General features: G+C 47.5%; 2 protein-coding genes across 3 annotated transcripts in view; both read right to left on the bottom strand.

Moving 5' to 3' along the window:
• The window catches only part of LOC142495956 (proton-coupled amino acid transporter 1-like), a 52870-nt gene extending 49312 nt beyond the window's left edge, over nt 1-3558 (bottom strand). Inside the window, exons 1-3 of one of the 2 annotated variants that reach the window (XM_075602127.1) lie at nt 3449-3558; nt 1450-1535; nt 708-867 (exon numbers count right to left, since the gene is read on the bottom strand). In XM_075602127.1, the coding sequence (XP_075458242.1) occupies nt 708-862 (155 nt within the window). In that variant the 5' untranslated portion in view covers nt 863-867; nt 1450-1535; nt 3449-3558. Of the gene's footprint in view, nt 1-707; nt 868-1449; nt 1536-3417 lie in introns of both variants that reach the window. The other variant, XM_075602128.1, reaches the window with a different exon arrangement.
• A 5718-nt stretch (nt 3559-9276) lies between these two features.
• On the bottom strand, nt 9277-20549 carry GM2A (ganglioside GM2 activator). Its single transcript, XM_075602126.1, has 4 exons — nt 20194-20549; nt 16802-16954; nt 10775-10957; nt 9277-10213 (listed from the first exon to the last, which is right to left on the bottom strand). The coding sequence occupies exons 1-4, from the start codon at nt 20302-20304 to the stop codon at nt 10046-10048; spliced, it is 615 nt and encodes a 204-aa protein (XP_075458241.1). The 5' UTR covers nt 20305-20549; the 3' UTR covers nt 9277-10045.
• Nucleotides 20550-25978: the final 5429 nt, after the last annotated feature.

The raw sequence follows: 25978 nt of genomic DNA, 5'->3' as shown, positions 1-25978 counted from the left end.
ATATTGCAGACACCTTACAATTTACGCTCCTAAATTGTCCCCCCCCCCAAGCCCACCCTCTCTTGAAATCCTAGTTGGCAAAATCTGCATCCCCTTTTCTAAGCCTGTTCTTATTGCTGGCATCTACCACCCCCTTAAAACCCCACTACAATCCCTGACTGATATCACCCAGTTTCGTGGCTCAATTTCCCCTCTGAATGAGAAGAGAGTGTGCTGCTAGTTCTTGGGGATTTCAACTACAATTGGCTCGACCCCAAAAACAAGAAAATCCAGATAGTCATGGTTGCCACGGTAACGTGCCGTCAAATGACATCGCGGTCACGTGACGTCACACGACCCCGCGGCATCATTTGACGGCGCGCGAGGTAAGGAGGGGGCGCACAACAAAGAGCAGGCAGACGGGGCGCAGCAAAAAAAGTTTGCGCGCCCCCGACTTAACCTAAGGCAACTAATTTCCCAACCCCCACAGACAAACATGAAATCTCACAACCATTCCATGCTAGAATGGATTCTCTCCTCCAGTCCCAGCAGAATCCAATCCTCTGGCTTCCTACCAGACATTTTCAACGACTAATTGAGCGACCTGTGCTGAAGCAGGGGTATCCTTAGGTGGCCCTTGAGGACTGGAGTTGGTCACTCTTGCCATATGGAAATAACATTGTTTGGACAGAGGCAGAAGGATCCCACTTCCCACGCTCCCCACTCACGTAGTGGTGGTACCACTCTGCTCTCCCAGTCTCTCATACTGTCGGGATCTGGGAAAGAGGCTGCTGATGATTCCTGGAGAGCTCTCCTCGCTGGGGCTGGCATCAGTGGAGCTGTAGCCACTGTGCGTGTCATTTCTCAACCTGGTGGTGGCCATGGTTCCTGGGGGAGCAAACAGATCTAGTCACACCTATGACTGCTTGAAACCTAGGACTCTAGGCTTAACCCCTTTGCTCCCAGAGGGGATAGCAAAACATGGATTCATTAATCCTTTCCCGTTAAATGTCCAAGCATGTTTAATTAAGAGAGTGTGAGTATATATATATATATATATATATATATATATATATATATATATATATATATATATATATATATATATATATATATATATATATATATATATATATATATATATATATATATATATATATATATATAAACTGTATGCTATATATTTGCTTTCCTGTGGAGGATTTTTGTCACTTTTTTCACTCACCATAACTCAGTATTATATATATATATATATATATCCCTCATTCATTTACCTGCGCTGCTAGGACATGGGAAAGCATTGCTTCGATAACACATTACTTAGTTCTGAATACAGAGCATTGATTTGGCACAAAGACCTGCAGAGCATTGGCTCAATAACCCTTTCCTTTACTTAGACTGCAAAGCATTGATTTAGTCACTTTATTCTTTCTATAGCCCCTCAAAGTAGTTGTTCATCGTGAGTTTTACCTGGGATCTGTAGCGTTCTCTTATGTACTTTCTGGCCAGAAAGCAGGGAGCGTCCCAACTGTCATGGGGTAGAATTCAGATAGTGCCTGAGAAAGTGAAACCGTCTCTTAATTGATATTTGATTCCACAACATTTTTCTTACTCATGAGTTTATCGGGTTATTCATCCTACTAGGAAAGTGCCGATCAGGGCACTATTGCATATTCAGGTCAATGGGAGTTTCTGTGCAATAGTGACCAGATTGTCACTATTGCAGTTTAAGCAATAACCTCCTATGGCCCAAAAAGGAACTTGGTCAGCAGCAGTACCAACCTGGTACTTATCTACTCACACAGAAAACAATTGCGTAGATGACACTCACATATAACCCCTGCTTACATCCATTGCTCACCCTACCCCTTTATAAATTAGACAATGCAAAATGACAGCGACAGTGTGAAAAAAAAAATGCAACCACTGTTTATGCTCAAAATGTCTTCATTCTGCAACTTATCTATGGCTGACCATATAAAAAATCCCCCTACTCACATTGCACCTGAGACGCGACACAAGTAGCTTAAGCTTTTTTGGTTACGGAACCCTATAATTATATTGTGAAATTATTCGGAACCCCAATCCGCACTAATAGGGAGTCTTAGATCAGATGCAGTGTAAGGAACCCCAACCCTCTCTAATAGAGTGTCTGAGATCAAATGCATTGTAAATTCTTCTGTATTTAGTTAAATTTTCAAATGACCAGAAAATTGCAAGGAACCCTTTAAGGATGCCTGTGGAACCCCTATTGAAAAACACTGTTCTACAGACAAATGATTCCACTGCTCACATCCGATCCTTGTTAAAATGATCCCACAACTCATACATAAAATCAACCTTAATCCCATGATCTCTCCTCTAAATACTTGCATGCCATCCACCAACCCCATAACACAAACTAAAGTATCACTCTTAGTTGGTTCCCCTACTAACACCGGAAGTAAGAACTATATGGTGCTGAGCCAGGCAGCCCCAGCGCGCAGGTCTACCTTGTAAGCCTCTGCACCATCTCTTTATGCCCAGGACACCACCAGGACTGTTTCCTCTGCACCTGAATACTGGATGTACTTACCCTTATATGTAAGTTTTTATTGTTACTACTATTAACATGTTTTAATTAAATCTTGACCCTCGGTGCGCTTTTGTGTTTCATTCCCTACTAACACATCAACGTTACTCGTAATTTGCATTGCTCCCACTAAAATATTACGTTTCTTTACATGTTCCCACTGCTCACTCATACATCACCCTTACTAACGTGAACGAGAATGATTTCACCTGCACTCAAATGATCCCCCCTACCATTCACCCTTTACTCACCAAATTTCCCTCCTACAACCCACCTTTCACACAATCTCCCTCCTACCACTCCTCACGCTTACTTCAACCACTCAACCTCCCCCTTCAACTACTCTACTCATCAAATCCCCCTTCAACCACTCACTTCTCACCCATCCAATCCCCCGCCTACCCTTCAACACCCCTCACCTACCCAATACGCCTCCAACACTTCGCCCCAAATCACACAACCCCCCTATCATTCACATCACCGAATCGTTCCACTCCCCAACCTACCACTCACACAATCCCCCTCCTTTCACTCCCCTCTCATCCAATTCCACTCCTACCACTGACCCTTGTACACAGGAAACGTCATCCGTTCTGGGTTTTTTTCTTCTTCATGAAGCTCTAAGCAAATGTAATTTGTACCAAAATGGTGCTGCATACATTCTTCTTGCCTACACCTCTCCCCCAACTACCACTCATGTTCACCCTTAGTCACTCAACCCCCCTTCTACCAGTCACCCTTAGTCACTCAACCACCCCCCGCCTACCACTCACCTATAATCACTCAATACCCCTCCTACCACTCACCTAGTCACTAAATCCCCCTCCTAGCACCTTAGTCACACAATCCCCCCTCTTCTCACTCACCCTTAAGCACATAACCCTGCTGCTCACTCACCGCTCAGCTGCCGGCTACTTCCTGCTCTTTGCCGGCACCTTCTCTCCATGCCCACAACACATTACCACAGGCACGTGACTCGCCTGTCAGCTGACTGTATCCTTAGCAACAGACGGCTGTGTTTTGTTTTTTTTTCATCACATGTTTTTATGTAACAGTAAAACTTTATTGTACATCAAACATCGAACAAACATAAACTAGCTAATCCCTGATCTGCATGTTTAAGGATTCTTGCCAATACAAGCTTCCCTCCCTGTGTTTCTGTGAGAAAGGCCCTGGAATACAAAGTAGTTTAAATATACTGAGCAGGCTGGTTTATTTTTTTTTGTATTCCTTCCTAGTTAGAGTTAACAATTGTGTTTGATTCCTAAAGTCAAATAGCAGTAATATTTACCTCCAAGCACACAAAAAAAAGTTATTTTATCCTCTGGTCTGGTCTCTGAGATATGTTGCTGTTCAGTTGCCTATGTTTTCGTTCCCTCCAGGGAAATTAAAATGGCCACCAAATATCGAGGGCCACGCAAGCCAATAGGAAGACGCTTCCTTATTGGGGAGGATTTAGGGTTGCCAGGTGTCCAGTATTAAACCGGACTGTCCTGTATTTGTATTCTCTGTCCAATAAAAAATTAGAGGGAATACTGCATATGTATGCGGTATTACCGGTCTGGACATAGTGACCTGACCGGCTTGGGGGGCAGCAGCAGGGCTGTTGATAGGGGGCGTTCCTTTGACAAGGCTACTGTAAGCTCTAAAACAGAAGAGTCCAGAAAACAATATAATAATATAAAAGACAGCTGAGGTAAGCAGCGAGGAGAATTCAATACGGTGGTGTTGTGTGATACACGATGGAGAAGGAATCTGTGGACAGTGAACAGACTAACAAGGAGTTCCAGTGGAAAACGCTACCTGGGAAAATGCTGTAGCACTCCTGGGTCTGAATAAGGTTGCATGTATTAGTTTTTTGTTTGTCCCTTTTTTCTTTTTTATGTAGTCTTAATAAACTTTTTTAAGCCCTTGCAGTTGGTGAGCTGATGGTGCATTTTTTGGACTTAGCGATTCATTTTTTCAGTCTTTCTTACCTTGCTGTTGATAGGGGGCGTCCTGGGCAGGAGAGAGAGAGTGACAGAGAGAGACATCTGTGGGCGCCATCTTTGAAAATCCAGGAATTAAACAATAACTAAACCAATCAATGGCACATATACAATCGGTCCATAACCTACATCAGGGGTGCGCAAACTGGGGGGGCTTTTTTGGGGGGGCTTCAGTCCATGCGTTGTAATTTCACGCCCCATTAGGGGCGGGGGCGTAGTGCAGGAAGTTTGTGCACCTCTGACCTACATAATTCACTTGGTAGGTGCACACAAAGGCCCCTACTTATTATGCCATGAAGCAGATTTCTCATTCCTCAGAAACATTTCAGCTCCATTCAAACAGGTTATCCAGTGGAGAATATCTGATACCAGTGCCGGAGCACATCACTCATGGAGTTTGTCAAGGGATTATCCCCTATCCTGAAGTACGACCTCTAATTTTGGGGCACTGCTGGACCCTCTGGCTGCAAAGAAGTTACATAAAAAATGGGAAAGAGAAAATGTAGTGCAGCTGAATATAGCATTTTCTATAGAAATAGTTTGCTGTTTGTCTTCTAAGGGTTTGTCCCCGCATGTTACTGCAGCGCCCGCTGTGGCAGACGCTGCAGGGACGAGGGCCCTCCCCTCAATGGCGCCGAGCCCGCAGCGAGGGGGGGGCCGCAGCGCTGTGGCGAGAGTTGCTCCTGTTCTCAATAGAATTGAGAGCAGGACTCGCGACGGAGCGCTAGGCCATGCCCCCGTCGGTTCAGTCAATGAGGGCGAACCTGCCGGTGACATCATGGCCGCAATTTCCCCCCCCCCCCCCCCACCCACGCCCCCCCGGTCTCTCTTCCTGCAGCTCATTGCAGACCGGGGAATCGGCTGCACACGCCGCCAGCCTCGCGGGCGCGCTTGCAGCGGAGGCACTGGGACCTTAGCCTAACACATGATCTTCGTCAGACTCTGGCACAGGCTCAGATCTCTAAATCATCTCTCTTGTACCAACTTGTCTTTTCTTGCCACACTGTGTGGGATGAACTGGGGACCCACACAAGTCTATTCGGCTGGCTGCATGACACCTCACTGAAATGCCTCCCTCCATAGGCTACCATTACATTCTTGCACATTTCTGTAGCAAGGACACATTTGTAATGTGCTCTTTTTCTTCAGAGGCATCTGCACTTGTCTTAAAATAAAGCGAAGCAGCTTCCTTGCTGAAGCACCTGTTGTTTGAAGTTCAAAACGCAGTTACAATGTCTGTTTGTCAAGTTACTTTATTTCTAAATGGTTAGATATTATGAGATGGAGCGGCTCAGTGCGTAGAAACGCTGACTCTGATAACGACAGTGAGGGCGAAGCAGAGGAGCCTGGTTCAATTCCTGGTGTCAGCCGCTTGTGACCTTGTGTAAGTCATTATCTTCCTGTGCCTCAAGCACCAAAAATCATCAATTGTAAGCTCTATGGAGCAGAGACTGTGTCTGTAAATATCCTATATGCTGAGCACTATACTGTAATTCTGAAGTGCTTTGAGCCCCAATGGGAGGAAAGTGCTATATGAAATAAAATAATGACGTTAATAATAACAATAACTTTAAGTCTTATTAACGCCTGTGCTGACAGAGTGGTCTGCAATGCATTGCAATAACTATGCTTTGCAGGACCCTCAGATACCAAGGGGGTTAAAAAAAAAAGCTGTGTGTGCTGAGCACGTGCATAGTAAGTGAAACTTCTTTGACTTTTGTCACAGAAATTGTATTTGTGTTGGTGATGTTTTAATTAAAAATCAAAATACAATTTCAGTTACAAAACGCAAATAAATTTGACTTAGAATGCACGTGCTCGGCACACATCCCATGTATTAGCTATTTGCACTAAGTGTGAATTCCTTGTGTGTATGTGTGTCAGTGTGTGTGTATGTCAGTCAGTCAGTCAGTGTGTGTGTCAGTCAGTGTGTGTGTGTGTGTGTGTGTGTGTCAGTCAGTGTGTGTGTATGTGTGTCAGTCAGTGTGTATGTGTATTTGTGTCAGTGTGTATGTGTAAGTCAGTGTGTGTCAGTCAGTGTGTGGGGGTGTGTGTCAGTCAGTGTGCGGTGCGGGGAGGGGTGGGTGAGTCAGTCAGTGTGCGGGGAGGGGTGGGTGAGTCAGTCAGTGTGCGGGGAGGGGTGGGTGAGTCAGTCAGTGTGCGGGGAGGGGTGGGTGAGTCAGTCAGTGTGCGGGGAGGGGTGGGTGAGTCAGTCAGTGTGCGGGGAGGGGTGGGTGAGTCAGTCAGTGTGCGGGGAGGGGTGGGTGAGTCAGTCAGTGTGCGGGGAGGGGTGGGTCGGTCAGTCAGTCAGTCAGTGTGCGGGGAGGTGTGGGTGGGTCAGTCAGTGTGCGGGGAGGTGTGGGTGGGTCAGTCAGTGTGCGGGGAGGTGTGGGTGGGTCGGTCAGTCAGTGTGCGGGGAGGTGTGGGTGGGTCGGTCAGTCAGTGTGCGGGGAGGTGTGGGTGGGTCGGTCAGTCAGTGTGCGGGGAGGTGTGGGTGGGTCAGTCAGTCAGTGTGCGGGGAGGGGTGGGTCAGTCAGTCAGTGTGCGGGGAGGTGTGGGTGGGTCAGTCAGTGTGCGGGGAGGTGTGGGTGGGTCAGTCAGTGTGCGGGGAGGTGTGGGTGGGTCAGTCAGTGTGCGGGGAGGTGTGGGTGGGTCAGTCAGTCAGTGTGCGGGGAGGTGTGGGTGGGTCAGTCAGTCAGTGTGCGGGGAGGTGTGGGTGGGTCAGTCAGTCAGTGTGCGGGGAGGTGTGGGTGGGTCAGTCAGTCAGTGTGCGGGGAGGTGTGGGTGGGTCAGTCAGTGTGCGGGGAGGTGTGGGTGGGTCAGTCAGTGTGCGGGGAGGTGTGGGTGGGTCAGTCAGTCAGTGTGCAGGGAGGTGTGGGTGGGTCAGTCAGTCAGTGTGCGGGGAGGTGTGGGTGGGTCAGTCAGACAGTGTGCGGGGAGGTGTGGGTGGGTCAGTCAGTCAGTGGGTGTGGGTGGGTCAGTCAGTCAGTGTGCGGGGAGGGGTGGGTGAGTCAGTCAGTGTGCGGGGAGGGGTGGGTGAGTCAGTCAGTGTGCGGGGAGGGGTGGGTCAGTCAGTCAGTGTGTGGGGAGGTGTGGGTGAGTCAGTCAGTGTGCGGGGAGGGGTGGGTCAGTCAGTCAGTGTGCGGGGAGGTGTGGGTGGGTCAGTCAGTGTGCGGGGAGGGGTGGGTCAGTCAGTCAGTGTGCGGGGAGGTGTGGGTGGGTCAGTCAGTGTGCGGGGAGGTGTGGGTGGGTCAGTCAGTGTGCGGGGAGGTGTGGGTGGGTCGGTCAGTCAGTGTGCGGGGAGGTGTGGGTGGGTCGGTCAGTCAGTGTGCGGGGAGGTGTGGGTGGGTCAGTCAGTCAGTGTGCGGGGAGGGGTGGGTCAGTCAGTCAGTGTGCGGGGAGGTGTGGGTGGGTCAGTCAGTGTGCGGGGAGGTGTGGGTGGGTCAGTCAGTGTGCGGGGAGGTGTGGGTGGGTCAGTCAGTGTGCGGGGAGGTGTGGGTGGGTCAGTCAGTGTGCGGGGAGGTGTGGGTGGGTCAGTCAGACAGTGTGCGGGGAGGTGTGGGTGGGTCAGTCAGTCAGTGGGTGTTGGTGGGTCAGTCAGTCAGTGGGGGGGTGTGGGTCAGTCAGTGTGTGGGGGGGGGGTGGGTCAGTCAGTGTGTGTGTGTGGGGGGGGTGGGTGGGTCAGTGTGTGGGGGGGGGGGGGTCAGTCAGTGTGTGGGGGGGGGGTCAGTCAGTGTGTGGGGGTGTGTGTCAGTGTGTGTGTGTGTGTGTGTCAGTCAGTGTGTATGTGTGTGTATGTGAGTCAGTGTGTGTGTATGTGAGTCAGTATGTGTGTATGTGTCAGTGTGTATGTATGTGTGTGTGTGTCCTGCCCCCCTCTCTCCTGACTCTCCCCAGCACACTTGTCCTCCCCCCAGCACACTTGTCCTCCCCCCAGCACCCTTATCCTTTCCCTGCACCCAGACCCTTTCAGCAGTCCGCCCCCCCCATTCCTACCAGATCGCGGCACAGAGGAGATGGAGGCAGTGTCGGCGGGGGGAGAGGGAGAAGCGCGTCATCGTCAGCTGGAGCCGACTCGGAGGCTTCTGATGGTGCTGTGGGGGACGTGGGGGACCCAGCGCACTCATCACCCCCCTCATCACCCCCCTCCTCCCCCCCCCGTTACCGGAGCAGTTCTATGCCTCGGCCGGGGCATGCACCGGGAGGAGAGGCCGCAGGAGATCAGTGCCTGCATAGAGCCCCGGGGAGCAGTGTGGGCTTCAGTGTCCCTGTGAGGAGATTCATGGCGTCTCGAGCGTCGCCATGACTACCGGGCATGCGCAGCATATCAATGGGCGGGGAACGGGCGGGGAATCAGCGGCGCCGTCACAACTGCGCATGCGCGGCATGGCAGCGGCCGTTAGGAGCGGCGGCTATCGCCGCCGCATATGTCACGGTGTGTGGGGGGGTGGGTGATTAGGAGCGATTAGGAGCGGCGCCGGCGGCTATCGCCGCCACCGCCGCATCTGATTTGTGGAGCGGGTGTGATGTCAGTGTTGGGGTCGGGCTGAGCCAGAACACAGCCCGGCCTCAACTGCCAGCACTGACGTCACATCCGTTTAATTTCTGTCTCCACAATTCTTTTTTGCCCCATCACGAATGAGGTGCCACTAAGGAAGTTTCACTTCAAAAAACTTTTCTCCACCACATGTTGTTAACAAGCAGAATACTGACACACATTAAAGAAAAAGGCAGCAGTAAGTAAGAAGGTTTATTCTTGGTATTGTTTGTGATCAGACATTAAAGATTAGAAAGCAAACAGTTTGAGATGAAACATATTTCTTAAGGACAGATCCAGTTATTCTATTACAGGGGTTCCCTCAGCTCTCTTACTGTGACCCCATCACACTGACCTATATCACACTGCTGTGTATCCCACAAGCAAAGAGAGACCAATGAAAGTGAGACCACAAGGCCATCCTCATTAATATTTCTACGTACAATCTCACATATTCCTGGTGTCTCCCTACTGCACTGCCCCTCCATTAACTGCCCCCAATACTGAGGCAGAAACAGGGTTGGCTTAACGTCAGCAACCAAATCCCATCAGTGTAACCCAACCTCTGCTGTGCCTTATTGCTATTACACATATAGCATGTAAAAGCCCCACCAGATCCGTCATAAAAGACCATGTGAATAGCCCAAAAGTAACTCTCCGCTATTAAGTTAGGTATGAAAAAGTGAGAGAGAAAAACTATTTCATGGAAGAATAAATCATTAAAAAAAAAAACCTTTTTGTTCTCTACAAAAGATCATTTTTTTGTTTTTTTTGTTAAAAATAAACATTTTAAAATGTGATGGCCGGGCCATGCAACAATGTCCTTGAGCAATGACATGTACCGTACATGTGGTAAGTGAATCTACATTAGGGATATGCCTGTCTGTGGCATTAAGGGGATGGGGGTTCATCATTGCGGGAATACGCCGTCTCCTTCCTCCTCTTTCCGCTTGCGCGAGGGGTTTTTTTTCACCACCACGAGAAGGAAGACTGCAGAGAGAAGGTGAATTTAGCGCAGCCGATCTCCTGGTCCGCATTGCTCAGGGTTCCAGTCAGGCGGTAATTGCCGTTGGCGAGCCAAGACGGGAGAGAGAGATCGGGCACATTTATACTGGTGTCCGGCAGAGAGTAGGATCCCTAAGAAAAAAGGGGAAGATGCGTGTCACGGAAAGGGACAGTTACAGTACACATAGCAGGTAAAAAATAAAAAAGGAGAGAATTGAAACAAATTATTTTAAAAGCAGCAATCTCCGTTTGTAGAACCTCCTTTGTTTTTACAGCATGAGAAACTGGGGTCCCCCACCCCCCGTACTGAACCACGCTATTTTTAGCCCCGGGGACCACCCAGTTCCTGAGATACATATGAGTAAAGGTACCACTGATAGACTGTTTTTAAAATCGCCTGCTTCACGTGGCCCAATAGGAAGCCGCAGTGGATGACACTGCAGCTTCTTATTGGCCTGCATAGATTTATACCGCCATTTTGTTTCCCCTGGAGGGGGACTGCAACACACTACTTTTACCGGTAAGTATCTTGTGAACCAGGGGGTCCCCGGTGCCGAGCCGTGCTATTTTCTCCCTCATGCATAAAACGTGGCATGATGGAAATGAGTAGACAACCAACAATGAGGATGAGTGAATGAGAAGTGTGTGTAGTTATGGATGAGAGGTGGGGACTCCAGGAACATCTGAACTTACTGCTTTGAAGGGGCAGTGGCAGGGTAGGCCGTAGGTACGCAGAGGCTCAGGACATGGCTTCCCTGGCTCAATCACCAAGTCCAGCAAGTCACAGACATTGTCGTAGGTGCAGCTGCCGATGTTATCTACGCAGGGAACCCTTATCCACTCACCCAGTAGCATTTTCTCTGCAGTGATGTTGATCTGGAATATACAAACAGAACTACATGAAGCACTAGTCACAAATATGTACCTGTAAGGAATCCACTACTGGCTTTGACTATTGCCTTGCAGACTTGTGCAGTTGCAGGCTTCCTCTGGCAATCTATGGCACAGGTGCTGCCTCTCATTGCAGCTTCTGCCCTGTGCTACTTCATTGGAGGAATTCTCACACACCCTCCTCCTGTGATTGGATCTCCGCCCTTTATATTCTAGGCGTTGGCTCTGAACCAGCGCCGAGCATAAACTATTCCTACCTCTATGTTACTGTCTCTGCCACAAACCACCCCAGGCCTCTCTCCTAGCGTTCTTACCTTCCAAGTTCCTGAGTATCCAGAGGCCTGGTCCTGGACGTCTGTGCTGAAGCGTTGTTGCCAGCACTGGCCTGCTGCTATCTCCTTGCAGTGGCCTACCCTGGACGTCTGTGCTGAAGCGTTGATGCCAGCACTGGTACTGCTGCATTCCCTCCTAGCAGTAGCTACCCTTCCTGTCCTGTGGCCTGCCGCTATTCTCCTGTAGTGGCCTATCCTGGACGTCTGTGCTGAAGCGTTGATGCCAGCACTGGTACTGCTGCATTCCCTCCTAGCAGTGGCTACCCTTCCTTTCCTGCGGCCTGCTGCTATCTCCTTGCAGTGGCCTGCCCTGGACGTCTGTGCTGAAGCGTTGATGCCAGCACTGGCCTGCTGCTATTCTCCTGCAGTGGCCTACCCGGGACGTCTGTGCTGAAGCGTGTTGCCAGCACCGGTACCTGCTGCATTCCCTCCTAGCAGTGGCTACCCTTCCTTTCCTGCGGCTTGCTGCGATCCTCTTGCAGTGACCTGCCTTGGACTTCTGCGCTGAAGCGTTGGTTCTACCCGACGCTGCCCTGCGGTGAACTTCGGCCAGCCTGCTGTCTCCTCCTGCTGAGATCGGCGTCATGGGCCGAGGCCGCTCCTCGCGCAGAAGCCACCCCCGCGCTCACGCTCCTAAGCTGAAGCGGGGAAATCCTGACTACCTGTTGCCGAACTCCTGCTTCCATAACGACGATGCTGCCTTCTCCAATCCTGACCCTGCGATGTACGACTACGAACTGCGCACTCCGGATCAGTCTGCGTGGACTCAGGTCGGTGATTATATAACCCCACCTCAGCCCCGCGGTCCGGTCCCGGTTTGTGGCGAGCATCGGCGTAACAGTACCCTAGCTCTGACATACAAAGCTCTCAACGACCCTGCCCCCCCCTTACATCTCAGCCCTCATCCCCAAATATAGCTCTAAACGTCCCCCTCTCCTCACGCCGTATTACCTCCTCTCACTCCCGCCTACAAGACTTGTCGCGTGCTGCCCCTTCTCTCTGGAATTCCCTACCAGGCACCATCAGACTCTCCCCCAGCTTTCAGACATCGAAAACTGCCTGAAAACTGCACTTTTCAAGACAGGCTATCTGACATACCTCTAACATCAAACTCCCCCTCCCCTCCACCCCCATTGGGACCAGCTGTGAGGCTGGACCAATCTCCACGCTCTGCAACACCCCCTAACATCCTCACCTTCAAACCTTAATGGGATCAGCTGTCGGGTTGAACCATACTCCAACCTGAGACATTCTCTATCCTGATGTATACTCCGTCTCACATTGAGCAACCACTTTACCTTTTGTTCCAACATTGCCCCTTATTTCCTCTAGCTTGTAAACTCTCACTGGCAGGGCCCTCATTACGTCTCTGTATCCGTTCGAACACGTTTGTCCTTATTATATACAGTATGTATGTAATCCTGTTCATGTATTTATCACATCTCTGTATCCCCTATGGTACCGCGATGTGGAATATGCTGGTCCTTTACAAATAAACACTAGTACAATGTAACCAAATATTCTACAATTCAGAGTGAATAACCCATTTGTCTAGAGATGCATTATTTGCTCAAGGTAAAAAAAAATGCTGCTCAGTTGCTCTCCATACCCACTTCAATACCAGCTTCCACTGTACTTCAAAGGAATCCAATGGATCAGTGTTTTGAATAAGAAACGCGCGTTTCACAACAGTATGGGTGACATCATGCAGATTGTTGGCTTCTGAAGTGCCTGTACTTTACTGTATTGCTCTTTATCTATTAAGTGTTTTTATGTACTACCTGTTGAGATTTTTCATTTTTTTTTTATATCCTGTTTTTCCCAACAGGAATTCTATTTTTTAATATTTCAGATAGGGTTGCCAGGAGGCGTCTCCAAAAATACTGGACATAATAGTGAAAGGTGTAACGCACCCAAGACACACACACCTCTGTCCCCGCTCCATGCTGTTTCCTCCTCTCTTTGGCCCCACCCCCAGGGCTCCTGGCACCTCCTCCTGATTGGCTGCATTACCCAGCAGCAGTCAATAAGGATGGAGGAAGCTGCCCAGCCCTCTAGCAACAGCCCTGCTCTCTCCCTGCTCGGGGAAATCCCGCTTCCCCCCAAGCCGGTCAGGTCACTATGTCCAGAGAGGTCATAAACGGTATACACCTACATGTCCAGTATTACCGCTCATTTATTACTGGACAGAGTGTCCAAAAACAGGACAATCCGGCTCAATATTGGACACCTGGCAACCATAATTTCAGATGATAGCTGCCAGAATCACTCTACTCTTTCCTAAATCTGTCTCAGCGTCTCACCTGCTGAAATCACTCTCCTGGCTTCCTATCAAATCCCGCATCTCGCACTCAATTCTCCTCTTCACTTTTAAAGCTTTACACTCTTCTGCTCCTCCTTACATCTCAGCCCTAATTTCTCGCTATGTACCATCCCAACACTTGCGTTCTGCTCAAGGATGTCTTCTCTCTACCCCCTTTGTATCTAAAGCCCTCTCCCGCCTTAAACCTTTCTCACTTTCTGCCCTGCACCTCTGGAATGCCCTTCCCCTCAGTACCCGACTAGCACCCTCTCTATCCACCTTTAAGACCCACCTTAAGACACACTTGCTTAAAGAAGCATATGAGTAACACCGTGGCTAATACTATACACGATACATAAAGCTTGGCCCCCTGCAGACGCACTTACCTGAACGCCCTCCTACTGTCTCTGTACGTTCTCCCCACCAATTAGATTGTAAGCTTACCGGAGCAGGGACTCCACTTCCGAAATTTTACTTTTATGTTTGAAGCACTTATTCCCATGATCTGTTATTTGTATTATTTGTATATTATTCTGACTGACCCACTGATTGAGCCACCTGTGCTGAAGCAGGGGTGTCCTTAAAACCTGTGCTGGTGGTGGCCCTTGAGGACTGGAGTTGGCCGCCCCTGATCTAGAGTGTTAGCTCACATGAACAGGACCCTTATTACCTTCTGTACGTGTTTGTGCTCGTTTCGCCTTATTTGTATGTGTATGTCATTCTGTTTATGTAATGAATGTCACTCTGTATCACCATTGTACCGCGCTGCGGAATCTGTTTGCACTTTAGGCCGCGATTATAGTTGCCCCGTGTGCGACATCACGCGCCCCTGCACTGAGGACGGGGAGGGGTGGCGTCATGTGAGCAGATTACTCTCATTGGCTGAGCCGTGCATGTGACCTGGCCATTGTGCGGCAAAGACAAAATAATTTGTCTTGCCGAGAATCCCGCGCGCGGTCGTGCTCTCTATGGGCAGCCTCTATGAGAAGAGGCGTGTTTGCGCCGCGCGTGCTGTCATTGCCACAATAAACGAGGCCTTACAAATAAACAACAATAATAATAAGTACTCATAAGCCACAGCCACTGCAAATACTGTATACAGCCACGGCAAATACTGTATACAGCCACGGCAAGTATACAGCCACTGCAAATACTGTATACAGCCACGGCAAATACTGTATACAGCCACGGCAAGTATACAGCCACGGCAAATACTGTATACACCCACGGCAAGTATACAGCCACTGCAAATACTGTATACAGCCACGGCAAGTATACAGCCACGGCAAATACTGTATACAGCCACGGCAAATACTGTATACAGCCACGGCAAATACTGTATACAGCCACTGCAAATACTGTATACAGCCACGGCAAATACTGTATGCAGCCACAGCAAATACTGTATACAGCCACTGCAAGTATACTGCCACTGCAAATACTGTATGCAGCCACTGCAAGTATACAGCCACTGCAAATACTGTATGCAGCCACTGCAAGTATACAGCCACTGCAAATACTGTATGCAGCCACTGCAAATACTGTATGCAGCCACAGCAAATACTGTATACAGCCACTGCAAGTATACTGCCACTGCAAATACTGTATGCAGCCACTGCAAGTATACAGCCACTTGAAATACTTTATATAGCCACTGCAAGTATACAGCCACTTGAAATACTGTATACAGCCACTGCGAGTATACAGCCACTGCAAATACTGTATACAGCCACTGCGAGTATACAGCCACTTCAAATCCTCTCTGCACTAACTAAATAAGACTGTACTGAAAAGGTTAAACACTGCATGCTGTGAAATAATTGTTCTGTTCTATTTGCAATAAGTGTTTTGCCGCTGAGGAAGCACCCGTTGGGATATGAAACGCGTTAAGGCTTGTGGTTTTTCTGTCTGCTCAGAGGTCAAAATAAAGCTGATGTTTTGAGAAGGAACCAATGTTTCAACTTCTTATTCTGGCAAAGCACAACGCTGATCGTTTTTCTGGCAGAATAAATGTTTCAGGCATGTATTTTCAAATCTTTAACCACATCCTACATTAAATGGCATCTTACTGTAGGTTGTTGCAACTAAAACACATTAGAACAGGGGTGCGCAAACTGGGGGGAAGATTTTCGGGGGGGCGCACAGCGCTTACAGAGGCCCCGCACTCTTCTCCAAAGCATTGTAAGGTCCCTTACCTTATCTTCAGCGTCTTCTGGCGACACGTCGCCATGGCACCGCAGCGTGAAATAATGCAGCAGGGGTCACATGACGCCGTGTTGCCATGGCGTGACGTCAGAACACCGGAAAGAAGGTAAGGTGGGGGAAGGGAGGGGGCGAGGAGACCGGGCAGGGGTGCGCAGGGAAAAATCCTTGCGCACCCCTGCATTAGAATATCTGTCCAATGGAATCTTCTCATGTATTCTTCAAGTTATGCACAGTATCCTTTTACCGTTAGAACTGCAATATATGCGAGTGAACAGTCAGTAATAGATACAACTAAAGCTAATCCATTAACAGGAATTATAATTCAGCATTAATTCTACGTCAGGATTTTCTATGGGACGAGAGCATTGGTTCTGCAAAGTCTTTGGTGAAAACCCTGTGTTTTCCGTGAATCAACAAACCTCTCTGCTGGGTTTATCAGAGGTCAGTTAGTTTGCAAGGAACAATACACACAGAGAAGTGGAGTAGGAGGCAGTGTGAGAGAGATCTAGATAAAGTACTGGACACGACCAGATTCTGATCAGAACTGTTTTACAAATATTTGACTCTGGATTAAGGCGGCACCTTAAAAACCTATAACGCACAATACATCATGATTCAATAAACTTTTCCTTCTGGCGTTAAAATGGTGCTGAAAATGTACTGCTGCTAATAGGAGGTAAGGGTATTTAAGTGCTTTAAAGCAGAAATATGCCTGTTTAAGGAGCCCTGCCTCATTATTACCACTGGGACCTACAAATTTCAGTCTATACTTACCCCCAATGTCCAGGAACTTTCAACAAATAAAAATAGGCAGTGGCCTCCACTGACCGAGAGGAACACGTTACCCTTTTTCATTAGTTCACCAGCATGGAGTTGATGACAGACACTTTTTGGCAGGATTTAAGGGGGTGAATGTCTTTGGAACCAGAGGTTCCCGGTGCTAAAAGAGAAGTGGTCCCTCTCCAGGAGATCCTCCGGTCTCTGACTCACCTTGAGTGGGGGAGCCAAGAGTACACCTGTGGACAGTACGGTGGAGATTTCCACATCCCCTGGGATGGAAATGGGGTCCGGACTAACAGAAAGACTTTTGATCTTGCCAGGAAGGGTTTCTCCATCACAGTTGGACCAGGAGAAACCATTGACCTGTATAGGAGAGAGGACAGAGAGGGAGGGTTAATCAAAGGGAGATTTACACCTTTATCTATGCAAGTCACTTAACACAACAGGCTGTAATGTTCAGTGGTGGCTCCTTTCCAAGGTCGGGTATATGTTCTTATTTTCAATCTCATGTCTATGAATTATGACTATTGCATTGTACTGTTGCAGGACAGCCTGTAGGCGAGGTCAGACAAGAGTCCACGCATGCATTTTTAGGGTAAACCAAATGTTGAGTGGTTTTATTTCTCCACAACACAAATAAACATTTGGGCACACTGTCCCTTTAAGGCAAAACAAGACTCATAATAAGAACACCTACTCCCCATAGGGAGATGTTGCTAAACATTCCAGGCTCTATCTATCGGGCTGGCTGGCTTTGTCCAGTTCCCAACCCCTAAACATATACCACAATAGTCATGGAACAATATTAAAGTCCTTCTGGAATAGGCACTTGCACAGGACAGCTCTGTAGTCTGAGTCAGCCACCTGCTACAAGCAGTAGCCTCCTTATCAAGCTGATTGTCAGCTGTCTCAGCTTACTTCCTGATTGCCCAAGTATTCTTACTGGTTAACCTTCTGAGTGCTGGATGAAGGACTCAGATGTATGTTTCCCAGGCATAGTTATCAGTACCTGACTTCACCCTGTCACATGCACGTTAGTGAATGACTCCCTCTGTAGAAGTAAATTAAACACATTGTCATGTTTGGAACAGGCTGGTAGCGCGTCCCATCTTGAATGAATGTTGAAAAGACCTAGAGATTTTCTTTAAAGTTCAGTACAACTTAATTTATAAAGAACTCTCTTTTTAGTCTATTAAAAAGGTATCCAACAACCTGTGACAAATCTACACTGCTCTGAGACCAATGCACCTACTGAACTCTGAACTTATAATAAAACACCTGATTACTAGAACAGATCAGATGCAAGAAACATCCCAATTCTGACTATAAATTCCAAAAACAAGCATTATAACTGTATATTTTTAAATCCACACCTTTTTAAAGCTCCCGAAAGGTTTAATCTGCACAACTACACAACTTCAGGGATCCGATTTCCCCACAGGGCTGTCCAGTAAAACTTGCTGTTGGCATCATGGGGGGATATTGACCAACGCCTCCCTGATACAAACTGAAACATCAAACAGCCCCACATATATTCAAGAAAAAAAAAGCTATAAAGGCAGTAGGGGCGGAACTACACACTGGTGGGGCCCAGGTGCAAGTAAAACAAAAAAAGGCCCCCTCTCCTCCCGGGGCCCTACCTGTAGAGCGGTAACAGCGAGGGAGCAAGCCCACCCAGGCGGTGATTGCAGAAGTTGCGCCCGACTGGATGGGCCGCTGCCAGGTAAAAGCCCAACATCACAGGTAAGGCCCAGGGAGGGGGTATAAGAGAGGGAGCCAGTAGAAATATCGGAACACTGTTCCGGCGGCTACAATAAGTGCCAGAACTGCGTTGAGGATGGGCCCCTAAAAGGTGGTGGGCCCCAGTGCCGCCTGCACATAGGGGAGTTCCGCCACTGTGAGGCAGTATTGTTATCGGCAGCCAGCAAATCTGGAGGCAATATTAATCCTGATGGCGAGACTGGTATGGAGCGACTGCTGAAGCGGATGGACCCGGTTTAAAATCGCAGTGGCAGCTTTTATTTTGACCTAGTGCAAGTTGCTCGATCTCCCTGTGCCTCGGGCTCCCAAGTTAGTATTTAAGCGGTGTGCAGCACTGCATACATTTCCATTTTTTATTATTATAGAAATAGCATTACACCTTTACAGCAGCATGTCATGTCTGAGGGACAAGATTCTCTCCCACCTGGCAACCAAAATACCTGCACCGTACAGAAAACGCTGCTGTACACTGATGTAAAGCGTCACTATACACTTCCAGCCAGGAAAAAACACCTACACATTTTAGAAGATGAGTCGTAATGCGTTGCTGGCTCCTTACGGCGCTGAAAGGGTTAATGTAGCTCAAATGCCTACAGGCTCGGGATATGCACACCTCTTCTTGACCAGGTTTGTCACACTGGACACACTGTTAGGTGGTTAAACCAATTCAAACCCAGATATTTTTTCAAACGTAGCAAATAACGAAAAATGTTGGACTGAAACACAGAGCCGGATAAATGCCACATTTTAAATAACATATAATATGTGTTTTGCATTCCCCTCATATCCCCAATTATTCCTATTTTCTACAACTAGCTGTCCCCCCTGTTTGTTTGTTTTTAACCCCTGACCCTTTCTTTTTTATACCAGGATGGGAACCAGGTGGTACCCGCAGCCGTATCTAGCTATTTTCCCATGATACAGTACTTACCGGTAAAAGGTGGCCCTATTTCTGTCCCCTCCAGAGGAACCAACGTAGCATTTTAAATCTCAGCCAACAAGAAGCTGCAACATCCTCATACGGGTGATGTGGGCAAGGAGCTGCAGTATTGGCGGCATCTTTACCGGTATGTATTTCGGGAACCGGAGGGTCACAAAAGCTTAAAATTAACGCAGCCATGATGTCACCCGGCATGCTCGCCCTCATTGGCTGAACCGCCGGCGGCGTGACCAGCGCTCCGTCGCAAGTCGTGAACACAGATTTCCTGTCTTCAGAGAAATCTGGTCACGCAACGAGGCGGGCAAGGTAGGTAGCAGGCCCGGCCCCATTGGGGGGGCAGTTCTTGTCCCTGCAGCGCGCGCTATGGCGTGCAGGCACCAGGGACTTAGCTTAAGGCTGCGGCCACAGTGGCGCTGAGCGTGCTCATGCTTGAGAGCGGTGACGTCACCAGCTCTCTAAGCAGTGCGTCGGGTGTCCTGCCTATTTTGCAAGCGCGGGGGGCATTGCAGGCAAGTTGAGCGCGCTTCAAAGTCAGTTTGTCTGCTCAAGTGCCAAGCTTGGGTGAGCGTGCGTGCCCATGCATGAGCGCGCACCGCGTGAGCGGAGACAATTTAAATTGCAGGAACTAAACCCGGCAAGCGCCGCGCGCTCAGCACTAGCGTGAACGCAGCCTTATACTGATCATTACACTCTGCATGCCCTAGTGGGGACCGGCAGATGTCATGAGAAGCAGGGAGTTTGGGGTTAGCCTTATTGCAGCACTGAAATGATGGTATCTAAAAAAAACTGCAGTCACCGTCAGAATTGCTTCACATTACAGCGCGTTCATTTTCAGCGGGTGCCCCTAGCATGCAATATAGTGATTCATATCCTCTCACGTGACCACTGAGAAGCCACTTACCGTAGTAAGCTTCCAGGCGATGGGGTTCTGCGGCACACGTACGAATGCTTCAGACCTAAAATGTCCTAAGACACCAAAGGCAACCAGAAGGCAGAAAGAGACCTGAGCCATGTTTCAAGTTAATGCCTCAATGAGGAAGAGAGAATCTTGCTTCCTCCTGCACAGAGACTGGTTTGTTATTCCTACCCTTCTCCCCTTATATATACTTATCCATATACAGTATATATATACACACACACACACACACACACTGCAAACAGTGCAGGCGCTTGTCTACAGATAAGACCTCTGGCAGTATTAAGCTCAGTCAAAAAGGGCAAAACAAAGGCGTAAAATCAGCCACATTCTGCCGTTTCAGCATCAATCCCTTCCTGACAGCTGCCAGCCAGCCAGCCAATCAGACCGCAGGCCTGCCCAGTATTGTGTGTTGTCCTGGAGGATTATGGGAGTGCAGTCATGCAACGAGGGCCGGGTGGGGAGGAGAGGAGATGCTGCCCTCTGCTGTACCAACATGAGGCGACACCTGTTTCTAGTAAAGCCAAAATATTCTTTGCACAATCTTATTTAGAACATTAAGTAAAAAGGACAATTCTGTTTATTGCATTGTTTTTCATTCTCTCCCCAGTGCAGCCCCCTCTGGCAGGGAGGGGTAAAGTGAATGTATATGTTTTCTTAATTTTCCTTTTTAGGGCAAAACATAGGAGTTCCATAAATATACACATAATAATATTCATCTGGAAGTGTGTCTCTAGGCAAAACCAAGAGGTAGATAGATATGCTGGATTTAAAAAAACATGTACAGTTACATTCATATATAGATATCTAGGCAAATCAGTTCAAATATATACATTGAAATTAAATGGTGTATCTTAATGTAACTTTCTTGGAAAAACAGTTTAAACAGGATCAATACGCACTGTCTGTTTCTGACATATCTTCTCGCAGTGCCTGTTATTGCTTATTTGTGTGTACGTATATATATATATATTTATATTTCATATTAAAAAAAACTCCCAACTCAGACCATTATACTCACAAGGTCATGGGAAAGGCAAGTTATGAATTTATTACACAAATGACATCAAATATTTATTATGAGGGAGATAGTACATGTGTTGCAGGTTGTGATACCTTTTAAGGAACAAATATCAGAGTTCTTCACAAACGAAATGATAATGTATAGAGCGTTTAGAACCTCACAGGTCTCTTCTTCAAGTGTACTGACGCAATGTAAAGTTATTTTGTGTGAGGTTTTGTCAGGAAAAGAAGGGCCGGGGGAAGCTTCAAACACTTTGTAGCCAGACATTGCAACATAAAATGTTGCTGGCCCAACTGAGGGTTGGCAGGTGTCCAGTATTGAACCGGACTGTCCTGTATTTGGACATTGCCAGTAAAAAAATCAGAGGTGATACTGGACATGTATGTGTCCGGTATTACCTCTCTGGACATAGTGACCTGACCGGCTTGGGGGGCCGTGGGATTTCACAAAGCAGAGAGAGAGAGCAGGGCTGCTGCTAGAGGGCTTGGGCAGTTTCCTCCATCCTGATTGGCTACTGCTGGGTAATGCAGCCAATCAGGAAGAGGTGTCAGAAGCATGTGGCAAAGGAGAGGAGGAAACAGCATGGAGCAGAGAGAGGGGTGTGTGTGTGTGTGTGTCTCGAGCGCGTCACACCTTTCACCATTGTGTCCAGTATTTTTGGAGAAGCCAACTGGCAACCCTAACCTAATGCCAGACAAAAGGTTAAGGGTTGATCCTGTAACTCATAAATTACAGTTGAATCATCTTTAGTGAACTCCACTGCTCCACCATGAATCCCAGTCTCCCTTAGCAGCCTGTATTAAAGTTAGAATATCACAAAAAAAGCTTTCAGCCATGTAACATCACTCCTACAATATCAGTGCTTGTTTCTTAAGTCAGGTGCCCACACTTGAAGGAACAAAGAATGCAGCATCTATTCCAAATTTCCAGGGAGTTATAAATCAGTTCATATGAAATAATAATGTTATCTATTTTTAATAAGCCCCAAAATATGATTATACATAGAAAAATACTAATACGAATGGATACACCTACAATGATATACATCATCAGAATCATAGCGAAGAGTGAGCACATTCACATGTCTTAGACAGGTCTGCAACCCTGCCTTTCGCCATTATCACCTAGCGTACAGTGCTACTACTGCAGCAAGGGATTCTGGGAAATGACATGCAAATAAAAACACTGTGCCACCCTTTGTCTCAAGTCCATTATTACATTATTACTAAACCAGAAAAAAGAAAAAGTGCTGGAATATAATGCATAAAATACATGTGTATACTCAATGTGATAAAAATAAAATCAATCTAAAACAAGAGTACAAAGAAGCTCACATCTATGTGTGAGGTAGACAGCATGATAACACTGACTGAACAAAGTCAGGAAACATACAAAGAAAACATAAATACAGACCGGCGCCTTGGAAAATAAAGTCTAACAAATATCCAGATACACTGGCAAGAGCTACAGTATGCTCCTTGTGGGACAGTCCTGTTCATCCGGATCAACCTTGTAACTTCGTGGAAGGCATCGGAGATATATGGAATAAAGCACAAAGATATTACATAGTGTATACTGCTGTAAATATAAGACACACTAACATATAACACTAATGTTCATTATCTAGGGGTCTTCCCTGAAGCAGCCACAAACTCCCTTGATTGGGGCCTATCTGGGACCTAAGGGGGTTTATCTGGCCTAGTCTGAGTGCCACTGACACTCAGACCCTACCTTCCCCTTCTCTGTCCTGGCTCCAACTCATGCATCGCGCACGAAGCGCGCCAAATGTAGCCAACTGTTGCAGGGAATCCTGACTGAAGCCTGATTGGGCATTCTGGAGAATGTAGTTCCCCTGCGGAGTATTATCCAACATGGCCACCGCCAGCTCTTGTAATGGCCACCAGGGTGTCTCTGCTCCTATGCGCAAAGCCTCAGTGTGCATGCGCGACCAATTCACTATGGCGGCGCTCTGTACCGGCGTCCGCCCCGAGCATCGGCGCAGCCTCCCTAGCCACACGCGCCCCCCTATCGCACCTGCAGCACTCCCAGACCCGCAGCTGTAGCCCCCACCGGAGGTGTCCCAATAGCCATCCCCCTCCGCAGCCCGGAGGTAAGAGGGGGACCTGGCTACAAGAACATATATATTTTTCTACTTATGAGTACTTATGTGAAAGTATGAGGACAAAAACTGATGTCCCGTTTGGAGACAGTGGAGGGGATGAAAAACGCATACCAAATAATTAATTGGAACCGAACTGCGTAGGCCTCTTGCCACTGCTGAGGCACCAAGCCAGAATCATAGTATTTTATGCAGATTGGAAACAAGTGTCAAGGGTTAGGAAATAAATCTGTTATCATATTGGAGCAACCCATTAAGTTTAAATGAGAGATTAAAAGTCGAGATAGAACCAAGCAAACAATGTTTAGCTTCCACGAGCCAAGGGCAGAGCTGTGCAAAGATACAGGGAACACATTCACCTGAAATAAAACACTTTATTCAAGTTTACTATGGCTTTTAGGTCTCTTGAAAGTCACAGCGAGCGGATCAAGGTTATGTTTTACTCTTGATTATTGACCTGAATCCCTACTTCATCTTTTTCTTGGCTCTGTTTTATCAACGGGGCAGGAAGCCCACGGTGGGTAACTCTCTCATGGGATTTTCGGTGGACAAATGAAGGCCATGGGATCACTGTAAACTGCTACCTACAGTTCTGTGTAGGCTGGTAATCCAACAACTATATTAAAAAGGCCAGAGGAGAAAAGGTATAGAAAATGAAATGGCAATAGTATATACAGTATGTTACTGCATTGCCAGGGGCAGAATAGTGAATTGTGGGTCCCAGTGCAAGTACAGTGTATTAGTTGGGCATGGGCTGACAGTTACAGAGGTGTTGAGGGCATCTAAACATAACCTACGAAGGGCCTTGGAGTGGATCTTGGACTGTTTTCACCAATTCAAGTTTCAGTGCACATTTTTACACTGAAATGTACTTGTTTGAAAAGATATTGTAAATGTATATGATACAGATGTTATAAATGTCATGATAAAAAATATATAATCATTTACAGGTATCCAAATTGACATTACAAATACTCTTGTGGCCCTTCTACTAATTATTCATTTGGGATCCAGACCTTTTGGAAAACTAGTTTAAAGCTGCAGACCAAGCAATATCCTACGTGTGCGTTTTTTTTAAAAATAAACCAGTTCTGTACTGTGAGAAAATACATTTTTTTAAACAACTCTGAATGACATTTTTAATACGTTATAATGTAACAAGCCTTTTTTGTTTCTATAGCAACCCTTTACAAAGTCACACTGACTGCAGCATACTCCTCTGCAGCCATTTAGTGAACCTCCGAGCCAAATCTTCGCCGATTCGGATCGATCTTCAACTTAGCTCATTACTTATCATTGTGTGGATTATATTGATGCACATATTAACGGAGGGCATAGGGGGGGGGGGGGGAGCAGCTTGGACTGCTCTAACCTTCCTTCTACTAAGAGAACAGAAAGGGTTTAGACAGGTTATCAGCATTTTCAGGGCAGTGGAAACTTTTTGCCCCACTAACGCTGCTTAAAAGCAACGGAAAATTGTTGGCAAGCATGGAGATGTTAGCAAAAGTGTTATCTTTATTAGAGGTAAGCAAACTATTACTTTTAGCGATAGGGCCAAGGGGCACCTGATATCGCAGCTTAATTAAGACGATAAAAAGCCGGGCCAGTGTTAATGTTTATATACCGTACTGTGCTGTTACGCAGAGGACAAATCACCATCCTGTAATACTTGCTGCAACATTTACAAGGGGTTTGAAAGTCACAGTGAGTCCAACCCGAATGTTTTTGTTTGACTAATGTATTCATCAAAACAATCGTTTCTCATTCTTACTAAAGGACCCCTTCATCCAAACCTGAGACTGTACTTCAGAATATCCACCGTTCCTCCCAGTTCTACACACTAGAACCCCGTTTCAATATAGTAAGAAGTGTGGTAATGCACACTTAACACACTTAACTATACACTAACTTCCATGCAACAGAAATTGATGCATTGTATAGGGTGGCCAGGTGGCCAGTATTGAATCAGACTGTCCTGTATTTGGACACTGTCCATTAATTTCTCCGAGCAGGGCAGTTCAAGGGGCTGGGCAGCTTCCTCCATCCTGATTGGCTGCTGTTGGGTAATGCAGCCAATCACAAGGAGGTGTCAGGAGCCTGGGGGTGGGGCCAAGGAGAGGAGGAAACAGCATGGAGCAGACAGAGGTGAGAGGGTGTGTGTGTGTCTCTTGAGCGCGGCTCACCTTTCGCCATTGTGCCCAGTATTTTTTGGAGAAGCCAACGGGTAACCCTAATTGTTAACTGTGAGCTACCCCACGTCTTACTAAAAAATACTTGCCATATTGTGTCCAGCTGGGTAAGCTTAGGCTACACCAGCTGATCAAAATCAGAAGATGTCAGTGCGACTTTCTGCCGGTGACTCCATACTTGTCGTTTTTATGGTCTCACATTTCCCAGGATCCAAGGGGTGTCCCCGGTGGTCAGAGGACCCGATATCAGCTCTGGGTTTCCCCTTTCTCCCTCGCTTCAGGTACATAAAAAAAAGTAGAGGAATGCTATTTTAATAGAGGATACATGAGAGAAATTAGGGGGTTGGAGGGAATGGTTAATGGTAAAGGCACCAGCTTTAGGGCCTGTTTCATTAAGCTGCGATCGTGCCAATCGATGAAACATCGCTACTTAAGACA

Source organism: Ascaphus truei, chromosome 5 (genome assembly GCF_040206685.1).
Source record: "Ascaphus truei isolate aAscTru1 chromosome 5, aAscTru1.hap1, whole genome shotgun sequence".
Lineage (NCBI taxonomy): Eukaryota > Metazoa > Chordata > Amphibia > Anura > Ascaphidae > Ascaphus > Ascaphus truei.
Note: the sequence above shows the minus strand (reverse complement) of the source record. Positions and strands in the feature narration are given on the sequence as shown.